Source organism: Pteropus vampyrus, unplaced genomic scaffold, assembly GCF_000151845.1.
Source record: "Pteropus vampyrus isolate Shadow unplaced genomic scaffold, Pvam_2.0 Scaffold41, whole genome shotgun sequence".
In the NCBI taxonomy this organism is placed as follows: Eukaryota; Metazoa; Chordata; class Mammalia; order Chiroptera; family Pteropodidae; genus Pteropus; species Pteropus vampyrus.
This window is the reverse complement of record NW_011888822.1, coordinates 10,733,098-10,746,905: the sequence shown is the minus strand read 5'-3', so window position 1 is coordinate 10,746,905 and position 13,808 is coordinate 10,733,098. Positions and strand designations below refer to the sequence as shown.

At 37.6% G+C, this 13,808-nt stretch overlaps 1 protein-coding gene across 7 annotated transcripts in view; it reads left to right on the top strand.

Annotated features, from left to right (window-relative positions):
• The window catches only part of FOXP1 (forkhead box P1), a 220,418-nt gene that overhangs the window by 198,795 nt on the left and 7,815 nt on the right, over nt 1-13,808 (top strand). For 6 of the 7 annotated variants that reach the window (XM_011358493.2, XM_011358494.2, XM_023529706.1 and 3 more), the window contains 6 exons: nt 215-416; nt 523-602; nt 1,203-1,304; nt 4,913-5,034; nt 6,802-6,871; nt 11,433-11,599. In XM_011358493.2, coding sequence (XP_011356795.1) covers nt 215-416; nt 523-602; nt 1,203-1,304; nt 4,913-5,034; nt 6,802-6,871; nt 11,433-11,599 — 743 coding nt within the window. The remainder of the gene's footprint in view (nt 1-214; nt 417-522; nt 603-1,202; nt 1,305-4,912; nt 5,035-6,801; nt 6,872-11,432; nt 11,600-13,808) is intronic. The other variant, XM_011358495.2, reaches the window with a different exon arrangement.

The following is a 13,808-nucleotide window of genomic DNA, read 5'->3' as shown; positions in this document are numbered from 1 at the left end:
GGAGAGCTCAGGCCTATAGCAATGTAGCCCAGCTAACTATTAAGTGAATTGTGTTCACATGGAACTCACCTCATATTTCAGTGGATTAGAAACATCTTCTTTGAGAAATAAAGCTAGCCATGCCTCCCCTGTGTTATTCCTGCTGGGTTTTAGATGCTTTCCTGGTTATTCTGTTTTTCTGAAGGTCTTCTAAGAATTGTTCTTTTCCTCACAGCTGAATCTGGTATCAAGTGTCACACTTTCTAAGTCTGCATCAGAGGCTTCTCCACAGAGCTTACCTCATACTCCAACTACCCCAACCGCCCCCATCACTCCCGTCACCCAAGGCCCCTCCGTCATCACCACCACCAGCATGCACACGGTGGGACCCATCCGCAGGCGGTACTCAGACAAATACAACGTGCCCATTTCTTCAGGTAGATACTCTATTTTTGCCTCATGTAGAATTGCAATATGCAATTCTTGTAGACCAGCCTTTTTTTTTAAGAAGTGATAATTAATAGGACAATGATTCTTATTTAGCAGATATTGCGCAGAACCAAGAATTTTATAAGAACGCAGAAGTTAGACCACCATTTACATATGCATCTTTAATTAGGCAGGTAAGTAAATAACTGTGTGAAATTATTTCAAAAGGTGTACGTGTACATGGATATATTATATTGATGAAGTAGATTTAAAACCGTTTAGTATGCAGGCATGCTAAAACCTTTTCTATAAGGTTTTTAAAAACTGCAATATATAACATAATTGCTTTTGATTAAGTATTACAATACGATGTGATTATTAGGAAATTCATTTCACACAACAGTGAAAATGAGCCTGTTTAAAGATGGCAAGTCAATTATCACAAGCTACAGTAATCTCTGATCCCTAGAATTAATCTGAGCTCTAAATAATTACTGAGCTTTAATCAGCTAGTGAAATGTTTTGCATTTCTCTTTGATTCTGCTTTATGAATGACTAATAAATTAATATTTCTGTACGGAAACAGAAATAAAAACTCAAAACAATTAGATAATTCCATTTTGAATTTTGCTATTGAACTGTTTAATACAGCCATTAATCTTAGATCATTTTGTGAAACCTTTCTTAGGATTTAGCTCTGAATCCTAGTTATTTTATATTTTCTGGAAACTGTATAATGATGATTCTGCTGATTTGGTCATAAATTATCTTCTTCTGTTACTTTTGCTTCATAGGCCATTCTTGAATCTCCAGAAAAGCAGCTAACACTAAATGAAATCTATAACTGGTTCACGCGAATGTTTGCTTACTTCCGACGTAATGCAGCCACATGGAAGGTAAGCTTTCTCACAGGCCTGGTTAGTCTTGGATCTTGCCATTTATAGAAGAGAGTTTGTTGTTGAAAAAATACAGTCGTTGTAAGGTACATTTCTATTGTTTTGATCCACTCAGAGTCTAATTTATAGGAATATTTGTTTGAGAAAACAGTTTTATTACGGTTAAAATGCTCGGATGGAAGACTCCTGTTACAGCAGCATCACATGTTTGAATGGACCAACCAGTAAAATCATCTCCCTCTGGTTGGAATATGTAGAGAAAAGGAGCAGATGACACTGTTGCCCAAATATTGAGGTTCTCCTGTTGCTTACACAAACCTCATGTTTTAGGTGTTTAGCCACCACCAAAATATTTGCAGAGATGCATAGATAACTCTTTTTATGCCATTCGGAACCTGGAGAAATGATAAGACAAATGACATAACTTTCGTTGGTTGGAGTAAATATCCTTAACCCAGTTAGTAGAGAAAGCTCTACAATCCAAGTACTAAAACTATATGTGAAAGTTATTCAAGAGAACACAATATATTATTAAGTTTTTTGGTTTTTGTGTTATTTTGTGTGTGTGTTGAAAGACTGTCTGTTAGAGATTCATAGGTACTCTGAGGAAGAAGAGTCACTTCTGGATTATGTAACTTCACTTTAACACCATTTTCTTTAAAACTGGTCAAATTCCATAGATCCATGTAGGGTACTCCCAACAAAGTATGAGATCATATGACATACCTCATTCCCAGTTCTCAGCTGACTCAAGGATTTTATTATATTTATTTCATTGTGTTAGACTAAGCCCTCACAAATTTTTGGATTTTTCCAGTTTCAATTTTTTCGTTTCTCATGTCCTTGCTATAGAAGAGGTCAGATAGAATATTTGTGGAGGGTTGTTTTTTTTTGTTGGTTTGTTTTTTTTTTTTTTTTGCATTTTTACTACCTAGAATTCTTATAATCTGTAAATTCTAAAACATTTACAAACATTTAAAATGGAAATATGTTAGGATATTTTTACATGTCATTGTTATAAATACAGGGATTTATTATAGGGTGCCAGAAAAAAATTCACTTTGTCTTCCTTGCTAGTTCCTTATTTTTATATGGGAGAAAAATAAAAGCAAAACCAGAAATCATATTTCTTCTGTTACTTGATAAATTAGCATTTTAAAAGAAAATGAATATGACCATAAATTATTTCATCAAATTTACAGGTCTGTGAATATCTTTTGTGGCCCAAATTATCTTTATTATTTTCATTAAGACACGTGGATGCTGAAGGAAACCTATGTTCAAAATTTTACTCTCGTTTCCTCAGCCTGCTTTGGGAGATAAAATACAAAGGATGTTTAGCTACAAATGCTTTTCAAAATTTAGGAAGTATAAGCACGAAGCAGCCATTTTCTTCCTCAAATTACCTTTTATAAATAGCAAATGACCATATTTTAAAATACATACCATTGTGAATATGATAGTTAAACTCAGATCTTTAGATTTATCTTTTTCGTTTTTGCAAACTGCAGGAAAAAGTGCCCTTAATATAAACAATCCTAGGTGAAGTACTTAATGACTCATAAATAACATATAATTTTCTCTACATGTCCTTATTTGTATTGCGATCTTAGACAAAAGATGAAATGCCCAGTTAAGGTGATAACTGAAAAGAACTTACTTATCTTTTGGGGAAACTCTTGATTTCTGGTTGCTTTTGCTTAGATGTGCAACTACTTTGAAAACAAAACTTAAGTTTGACTTTACCTACATGGCCGTACAGTTCAGACAGCTCTAAAGAAATCTTTTTTTGAGACATGATTTCTTTAGATATTTTCAGTTTTGTACATTTTGATACTTATTTTAAAACATCAGACAATGATTAGGATGAGGACAAATATTGATTTCTTTCCCAGTTATGGTTCCTGTATGTATACAGGCTCTGTCTGGATTTTTTTTAAAGGAAATTTGGGTTTGTTTATTTATTTCAACCTCCTCAGTGTCGTTCTAGGAAATTACAGTAGAAGTATCCTTATACTTTGCCTTCGTGCAGTATAAAAATTTATCTTACCAAGTATAATGATAACATGCCAAACATGTTACAGAGATTTTTATTTTGTTTTGATGCAAACCTATCCAACCTGTTTGAATCAGGAATGTCCTTTCACAGTCACATGAGTGTCTTGAATGTACCCTAGTTATGCTGACGTTGCTCAAAAGCTCCTCGAGAATTTGCCCTGTGCTTTCTCCTTATGAGCAAGCTCATCAGGCCATGTAATAAAGCGTGTTTCTTTATCTTCTAAACATTCCATATCGGAAAAGAAAAAATCATCATCATCTGGCTTGACTCCTCACAGAGTCACCAGTGGTAATTATCCAAAAATTGAAACATCTCGCAAAGTATTAAGATTTGCCATTTTGAGAGATAATTTAAAGAGCAAATATTGCAGGTAGTAGAAGGGGAGGGGTGCAAAATGTTTCAGCAATAGCAGCATCATCGGAATTGAGCGAAGGCCTTACGAAGTGCAGGAGGTATGATGAATTCATGAGCTTCTCATGCCTCAGTTGTCACTTACATACTCCCTATAAGAAGAAAGTTTTAAGTAAATGACACGGGTCTCTTTGTAATATCCTCATGTCTAATTTTGAGTCTAGGTCAATAAGTTCAACCAGGAGGACTAAAGAAATGAAGCCAAGCTTGTTACTTTACCCAGTAAAGGTTGTGGATTTTCTTGAAACTCAAAGGAGAGATGGGATGTTAAAAGCTCCTCACCCCTGAGTTGAGACCGTCTTTTCTGATAGATTATAGATGTCAAGGGTCTCCACTTAGGAATGAATGAACAGAAATGACTTTTAACTATAAGAAAGAAACATGTGTCTGTAGAAACCATCAATGCAGGAATATCATCATTTTGCCATTGAGAGTTCTACTCATGTGTTCCTTTGGCATTTTCTCAGTTAATTAAAGTACTTGCCCACAGTAAAGGCCAATTTCTATATATATTCTAGAAGGTAAGACATAGCTTGATGAGGGATACAGCTCCATTGGGGGTCATTTCACCCCCTGTTTCTGTCAGCTCCAGGAGGTGATACTCTCAATGGTAAAATTCAATTCACATTTCTTTTTAATATATCTGAGAATACTCATAGAAGGTTTTAAAGCCAAAACTTTAAAGAAGAAGAACAAAATGTATTGAATGATATTAACTGAGTCTTTCATGGTTTGAAAAATAGAAACAAACTAGCCTTTTATGGGAGATAAGTGGGTTTAGAACGGACAGTTTTATGCTGTACATATTTCCTTATTTTGAAGTCATATTATAATATTTTCAGATTTTTACTGCAAAACCTATTTTGGGCTTCTATGCATAATAAAGCATTTTTCTTCTGGTTATTATGACCAGAGACTAGACTAAAATGCCAAAGTACAATTAATTTATGATTTTGGTTTTTTTATCATTGCTTTTGGAAAAGACACTCTTGACCACAAGAGGGTTATCCACGGGGGTGGTAGCTACAGCTCTTGGGGATGGTTTTACAAATGTGGACTGTTAGGCTGAATTTACTGCTGTTTTTGGAGTTTTTTCTTATAGAAAATGTAAATGTTCTCTCTTTTATACTTGCTGCAGAATGCAGTGCGTCATAATCTTAGTCTTCACAAGTGTTTTGTGCGAGTAGAAAACGTTAAAGGGGCAGTATGGACAGTGGATGAAGTAGAATTCCAAAAACGAAGGCCACAAAAGATCAGTGGGTACGTCCACCATGTTTGAACTTCTTAGCATAGCTTGGATTGTGCTAACAAGTATAACGTAGAGGCTTTTGGCTGCTAGATGGTGTTAGACCAAAGAACTGGTTTCACGTTGTCTCAGTTAAGGGAAGCAAAAAAGCATTTCATCCCTCCTGTTTTGTATACCCACCAGTCCCCCGCCCTGCTTGCCGGTCTTTGTTGCATCACATGCTAGTAGCTTTTAGGTGGCAATGCATATTAACCCTCACAAACCATTTGCTTATGCTTATTGCATTTTATTTTCTTTTTCCTGTTCCCTGTATTGGATGTCTGTTCTGCCCCCAACCCCGTCTCCTTTTGTTGCCACTTCATCTCCTTTGCTGCTGCTCCTATCCCAGGGTGCCATTCGCACCAACCTCTCACTGCATAAGTGCTTTATCAGAGTAGAGGATGAGTTTGGGTCCTTTTGGACAGTTGATGATGAAGAGTTTAAACGTGGCCGCCATATTCAACGAGGCCGTCCTCGCAAATACTGCCCCGATGAAAACTTTGACGAGCTTGTCGCACAGTAAGAGCCTTTACTTGCTTTTGTTTTTTTTTTCTGCTGTTGCTTTGGCTTTGCATGGTTGACTCATCCCATGTAGTTTTGCATTTCACCGAGTAGCAGTGCCACACAGCTTTGTGCAACAGAACTAAATTGTGTGATTTGTATATGTATTTCTCTCGTTTCTCTTCGGAACACCAGTGCCTTGAATAATGCTTTTTTGACATCTTTATTGCAAATACTGGTTATCTTTTGATTCAGCAGCTTACAGGGACCCTGTAACTAAGTACTTTTGTGTGATTCATAATTCCTTCAAGTGAAAAGGAAGCTTTTATTTAGAGTTAAAATGTGTATTTAATGGGGTAAATTTCTTCTAATCCTTTGCTTAGTCAATGTAATAGTATAAATTTAGTGAAACGTATGATCAAAATGCTCCAAGCTTAGGAAAGAAACTGAGAACAGCACCTATACTTCCTTTAAAGGCCACTGATACATGTAGGTGATTTCCTACTGGAAGCCACTTCTTTACCTCAGTATCGCCTCAGTGATCAGAATCTTTATTCTTACTAGGTTAGAGATTTTCTTAAAACAGTATCTTGCCTTCAGTTAATGGACACAGCATCAGATATTCTCATACCTTCCGGAATTCGGCTGTGTGAGAAACACTTCACCCCAACCTCCCGCCTTACTTAGGAACAGCTCTCTTCTGGCATACCCTTCTCTCCATCTTCTTTCGGCAGTAAACATGCCTGGGAGAGCCACCTTAAGAGCCACTGTGCCACTTCTCGAGCTGTCACTCTAGAGTTCAAGTCGTGGAGAGGCTTAAGAGCCAGGATTCCTCTAGCTCACTCCCACGAAGTCCTGCGGTCAGCTCATTGACTTACCCTGGCCCAGAGCTTCTTCTGCCTTCCCGTTGGAGTCAGGGCAGCTATTAAAACTTGGCAGAGAGTTCAGTACTTTGAGATATGAAAATTCATCAATGGAGGTAGTGCCCAAGTCTGTTATTACTTAAGCCAGAATTTTAGACTCAGTTTCCTTGAAGAGCAAAGTCTACATGCCTAGAACAATTCAGACAGACCAGCCCGATAAAGCCAGGGGATACAGAGAAAACCTGACTTTATTTTTGGTTTTGTTAGTGGGGGAAATTTCTGATTTGGAAGGATACCAGTAAGCTTAAAACAAAATTTAGCTAGGAACTCAGGGGTTGATTGCATTTAACTTTGGGTTTTTCTCTTTTTCTTATGCAGTAACCCTTCCCTTATTAAAAACATGCAGAGCAGCCACGCCTACTGCACACCTCTCAATGCCGCTTTACAGGTAAGATTAATGGCCATCCCGAATATGCAGCAGAGGCACATGTCTCCCCCACTCATTTCAAAATATATTAGCCTCACTCTAATTAGATATTAAATTTTAATTCCGTTAAACTTTTTTCTTAAGTGCACAAAGCATCGTCCTCCCTGGAGGCAAACACATCGGCTGCTTCAGCATTAGCAGGATGCTTAGCATTTTGAATATTGTGGCAAAAAAATTAAAAGTTCACTTATTAATATTTATCAGCAGTATCATAATTTCCATCCTCTTATTTCAGAATTTCACTTGAGGCAAAAATACCACAAGTGTAATTACTCTAGCACAGCTATTAATGTGCTGGATGATAGGCCACTGTATCACATGACCTTCTATTGTTCACGGGTTTAAAGAGAAAGCAGGGCTTTTTATTTCTTCTTCTTTTAAAGTCTATTTTAGCATCTTTCCCTTTGTCAGGGTTGGGGGAGGTGGGATCGGGTTTGGTTCACTTTGTCATAGTAAACTATTTTTGTTTAAATGATAGAGCTGTTTTAAGAAAACTCTTTAGGTTTCCAGCAGATTGCTCAAGATTATATAATAAGCAGATAGAATGTTTGTTTCCTTCTGACAAATTAAGCACTGGTTACGTAACCAGCGTTACTGGGGGATGAAGACACCGGTACTGAGCAGGAGTGAGATTACCACCCAAATATGAATTACTAGCCTAGTGCTGGCATCTAGCAAGCCTTTTATTTATTGCATTCCTCAGTTACCAAACAGTAAAGTCATCTCATAAGTCAACAAGAAGACTGCAGTACCACTTTATTAAAGCACCTCAGTAGTACTCAAGCCTCCCCTCAAGAGTTCACAGGTAGGCAGTGTCCTTGTGGCCAGTGATCCAATTTGGTTTTGACCCTATCTAGATTATTCTGGAACACAGGCTAAGGGAATCTTTATAACTTTTAAATGACATATTCTGTAGCTAGAACTGACGTATATAATCTAATACCATTGCAGACCTTTACAGCATGCATTCTTGACGGAGGCTAAATCAACCCCGGAGATGGTACTTAGCTATTACAGTGTCTTATGCCCCTCCAAAAGGCCATAGTTCATAAACAGGTAGTAAAATTCCGTGAGGGGCAGGCACGAATAGAGAGGCAAAATTCTAAAAGGAGGCTCCTTAAGGGATGATAATGAAAGAATGGTTGTTGAAACACTGGGCATTATGGGAACAGAGTGGGGTAAAGAGGAGATAATGATGGGAACCCTGGCTCTCGCTACTCATTAAACAAGTATTTATTGAGCACCTACTCTGCAGCCTACAAAATTATTTTCCCAGATCTCTCAGCAGAGGCTTCAGGCTCCCAAGAATGGATGATAAGCCTTTTACACAGTTTCAGTGCAGAGAGAAATTCATGGAACTTAGCTTTTCAGTAATTATATTTATTTATTTTTAGCCTGAACCAAATTTAATAGGAGGAACCACTTTCTGCCTTTCTTTTAATTACTTGTAGTTTACACAGTAACTTTAGAAAAGCAAATGAAAGCACGCTTAGATGCCGCCACTGTAAATACCATTCATTAGTAACTTATTTTCCCTGGAGTCTTGTGAAGTGTGAATTTAAAGGCTGCTCTGCTCTATCTGGAGTAGCATTAAGATTACAAGCACATTTTACATTCATCATGCGGAAAGGAAAAAAAAAAAAAAACAGCAGTGATCCTCCATCCTCTGGATTCTCTTAACCGTGTGACTAATTTCAATTAGTATGCTTTATCATTACAGGACTGTTCATGTTTCATCTCTAAAACATTTGTTTTTTGTGTCTTCTGCACCCTTTCTTATTTTCAGTGATAGCCCAAAATTATCCTATAGTTTTCCAAGAACACTTTATGTTCATAATAAAGTGAAGTGAATAAAATTGATAGAAATTTATGATTCGAGGAGTGGATCTTTTCCCTCTCCTCTGAGTTTGTATCCATGGTCAGACAGTCTCATAAGATAACTTCCTGCTGTGCAAATTAAATAAAGATTCTACCAGCAGGCCTTCTTTTCCATTATTGCCCATTTCCATTTTTCAAGACAAGTAAAAATAATAGTGGAACAACATCTTTAAAAGATTACTAGAGCAACATAATGCATGCTATACAATATATAAAATAGGACAGCAGAATCTACTACAGAAATAAAACATTGGACTTGGGACAGATTGCATTATGCTTTGAAAAGTGAAGTAACTAAGGGTAACCGTAAGGCTTCATATTTATAGACTGCCTTTCCCCCAAGGATCTCAGATTGGTTAACGTTCAGAGTAATAGTACTTACGGACTTTTGCACCACTACTTAAGCACTTTCATTTTTTTTAGCAAAGGTGCCAATTTGATATGAAACCTCCTCATATCGTGCACAGGACCATTTATATAATTAAGTCCATTATAACAGTTGTAACCCACCTGCTCCTTAAGTGGACATCAACTATGAAAAAGAACCACTTGTTTAGGCATAAGCAGTTGGCAAAATTTTTTCTAACCTTAGGCGAGTTACTTTGATCACTGACTCAACAAGGAGTGTTCCAGAGGCCCTATTGTATATCAGGCACCAGGTTCTCATTGCAGCCCATTGATCATTTTTTACATAATTTTTTACAGGGACAAGGCTGGTTTTCTTCACTTACATCTTTCTTGTTTGAGAACCAAGGCATCAGTATAAGTGTTTGCCTTTTGGATGCCTTTTACCACTGTGGCCTTGACGTAGAACACTTTGAGAGCCAAAGAGAACAAATTGTCGCAAGAAGGTTGCCCTGTCCATTGAGTGACCAACTCATCCCAAAGAGTACATTCCCATAAACATTTCATTTTTATCTTTACTTCTCAGTTTTTTTGACTTGAGAAGCTGCGAAAATACCAAGCTAGAGATGGCCTCACTTTTGGCACATTCTGACTGTATAATAGTGAAATGTTCTATTGAGAGCTGAGATTGTGGTATTTCCAATGAAAAGAGACTCTCATGGTAGTCCAAGCAGAATTTTCATTACCAAGAGAGGCATGACCACTCTGTTGCTTCAAATGAATGCAGTTAAGATGCTTATTCAGCCGCAGTTTGCAAAAAAAAAGAAAAAATTCTGGCAATTGTTCTTTTTGCTCTGCCAAAAAAAAAAAAAAAAATGCATTATTGCAATTACAAGAGATCTGTCGAAAAAAGTACTAGATTCAGATTATTTGACAAACCGTAGGAAAGTGAAGAATGTTCAAATTTGCTGTTCATCAAAATAAGTTTACCACATTTGGAAATAGTATATTAGCCAAAACTGGATTAGGTGTGTATGGTTCTTCTAACATGGGCCCTGAATCTAGAAGGCATTTCTGGCTTTAGAGTTTGCGCAGTGATCATAATAGGCAGATTCCCTGCAGCCTAGTTTTACACCCATTCTTTCTTCATTTTTGGCTCTTACTTTCCCCTTAGAGCCAGGATTTCTGGAATAGTTTGGACTCCGTATGACTGGCCAATTGAAGTCATCATGCCAGATTGTCTTGTGGTTGTACTTTCTCCTGATTAGGATGGAAAACCAGGCATAGTGTTTCTTGCAAGAGGACAGTTTTGATAAATCTTGGTCTAATTACATACAGCTGCCAGTTTTTGAAAGTCTGTCCTCTTTAATAAAATGAAAAGTCACTGGGTCATAATCACTACCCAAATGATATATTTGACTATTGTCTGAATTTCAGACTGGGTGGTCATTTTATTCAAATGCAGTAAGATAGGAAGTGAACAGTACCCCACTCTGGAGTTCAGGATCTTTTTTTCCATTTCCACATTTTTGCTGACACTCATTTGGACTGACTTTGTCACCTTCAATATGAATGTACTTAAGAACCCCCCAAAAAATGTGATTTAGCGCTTCCTTTTGGCAGAGACTTTTTTTTTCTTTCTCTGTCCTAAAATTCCAGGTGATTGATCTGGTCTGAGTCTGAAAGACTGCGTAGTGTTACCTTCAGTGAGTTATCTCAAGACCACACTAAACAGATTCAAAAATCATTAAAACGGAAATGGTGGGGGGAGATAAAAATTGATTCCAATTCTATAATCTCTCCCTTTTCTATAGGATCTAAGAAGTAAATGTTTATGGAAGTTCTCATAAGTTTGAGCCGTGCAGCCAGAATAATCTGATCAAATCTTTAATATCCAATACCAGAGTCATCAAAGTGGATAAAGAAATGAAAATTCCATTATATTTCCCTGTGATCTGGAAATATTCAGTTGCTCTTGAAAAAAGGCATCAGACATAAACCTCATATTAGATCACCTTGTCTAAACCATGTGACTCTACCCAGCAGTGCTAAATTGAGTCCCCCCTCCCCACAGGTGCTTTGGTCTCCCCAAGCTAGCTCTTTGAAACCATGCTTGAGATACGTGTCAAGAGTCTTATTTTTAACACGAAATTCTTCTAACTCTATTAGAAACTTGTATTCGCCAACCACGCTACAATGAACTTAAGCTGAAGATCATTGAATACACCCATAATTAATAGCTTCTCTCTCTCTCTCTGTGTACCCTTCATCCTCACAAATGTTGTTTTGATTGATGCAGGCTTCGATGGCTGAGAACAGCATACCTCTATACACTACCGCTTCCATGGGAAATCCCACTCTGGGCAATTTAGCCAGTGCGATACGGGAAGAGCTGAACGGGGCCATGGAGCATACCAACAGCAACGAGAGCGACAGCAGTCCAGGCAGATCCCCTATGCAAGCCGTGTGAGTACTGTCCACCCAGAAGGTCTTTGCTTTCAGATCCTGGTCTCCCTGTTTTATGTCCACACAAGCCCTTCTGTGGCCACTTTTAAACCTTTTCTTTAACTTCTGATTTCCTAGAACCCAGGTAGAAGTTTATACTTCTGGAAATGTTTAGCTCATTTAGCACATAAAAGGACCATTTACTAACTTTCCCATAAAAGCAGTCGGTTTCATGCGGCCCCACAAGTGCGCACAGCAATCAAACAGGTCACACGTTTGTGTTTCTACACTCTGCTTGGCATCTCGAGCCATTTTTTAGCCACTTTACCTTCTCCTCCTGAAATTAATATGCATTGCTGTGTAAAAGTTTGTGGTTTGTTCAACTCAAGAGCATGCTGAACCAGCAGGGAAAAATAGGATACTTGTTTACCTGCTTGTGTGATAAGCTTAACCATGAACACAGTGCCGTAGCGTTATTACCAAGCATTAATGATGGCACAAATGAAAGGCGGCATGATTTATAGATTGCTCTTAAAATATCAAAAGGAAAATTAATAAGAGCATTCTAGCAGCAGACGGCTGTATAATGAGCACACACATAACTGAATGAAGTGAAGGCGATGGTTGTCCATGCTGAATGTGAACGGCCCCAGGACCAGGCAAACCACAGGAAAGGCTGCAGTCCCCTGTGGGTGGCCGATTGGGGAAACAGGTGGGACTGGAACAACTCCTCTCTCCCAGGAAAAGGTCAAAAGAGAAAAGAAACCACATTATCCCAACATAATTGGATTGGTGGAGGGTGCTATAGAATGACCCGTCTCGCACTTCTCGAAAGTGTCTACAAAACTATTGGCCACTTTAAAGAAGTAAACCAGTTCAATGTTGCATACTGTCAGCACCTAGAATAGGCTGCTTGTCTATACAATCTTTCTGAATTACTGACCAACATCTTTTAAGATAATTCGAGCATTAGGAATGGAAAAAGTAACCTGTATCAATTAGGAACAGAATGAATTGGCATCTAATGACAAAGAAAAAGATGCTATCTGCCAGGATAATTCGTGGGTTTGGGAGCATCTGAAATTTGATTATTTAGAATTTGAATTTATGCCCTAGTGCTTTGAAAAAGGATCTTTAAAGACAGGAATAATGACTTTTAATTTATATGAATAGTCTCTTAGCATGTACTCCACATTATTTTAAGAGAGACCCCTATATATCATGCTTTCTAAAGCAGCCTGGTGTTTCTGACTTTATTGTTATCACCCTCGCATTCATCTTTAAATCATTGTCATGACAGGAGTATTTACTCAGATATTAAGGAGGTTCGGAGCAAAAGTAAATTGCTTTATAAGCTACTTCAAGAAATACTCATTAAAGCAAAAATATCTGAAGTTATTGAATGAAAGAGATACCGTTTCTCATAATCTATGTGAACTCCAAGGTTTCGTCGATGTTTATTCCCATTATTTAGTATAAAGGATCACTAAAAAAGAAGAAAGATATTTGGATAAAAAAACCTCAGACAACAGTTCAGAGTGATGTTGATTTTGCTGTACAAGATAGTCACTGGAAAGTTAATTTGTTTAACAACTTTGAATTAACCCCAGTATTACCAGAAACCTTATTTAATAGCAGTCAGAATAATTTCTAATGAATGAAGGTTACAATTGCTTTTTTAAAAAGAAGCTGTATACAAAGGCGTCAATGCAATAGTGTGTTGCTCGAATCTCACAGGTGTTTACACTGTTTGCTAAATTTGATCATATGTCAGCAGCGTATGCCTGCTATCAGTGTCTTAGGCTGTTACTCTTTTTGACCTCGTATTTCCATTAAGCGGATTCTATAATGACATAGTTTTCATTCTTGGCCAATGTGCATTACCCCGCTTTGATGCAAATTGTTTCTTAACTGTTCCAGTCTATTGGAATAAATCATGCTGTAAACTTTGCAACAAGGCTTTAAAGGACCTTGTTAGTACTGCAGCCCAGCTAATATCTAGTGTTGAAACGGGGAACTCTTCTTCCTTACCGTTTCTGTGACACTCAAATACCATTACACTTTGTTTCTCTTTTGAAACCCTAGAAAGTAGTCACATAATTATGGCTTTGGGGCATTATACTTTTATCTTGATAGGAGCTAACGGAGCTACAAAGCAAAATACTCCAAGCTGCGCACACACCCCCAGAACACAATGCCTTTAAACACCAGTCAGCTTTAGTTAAAAACA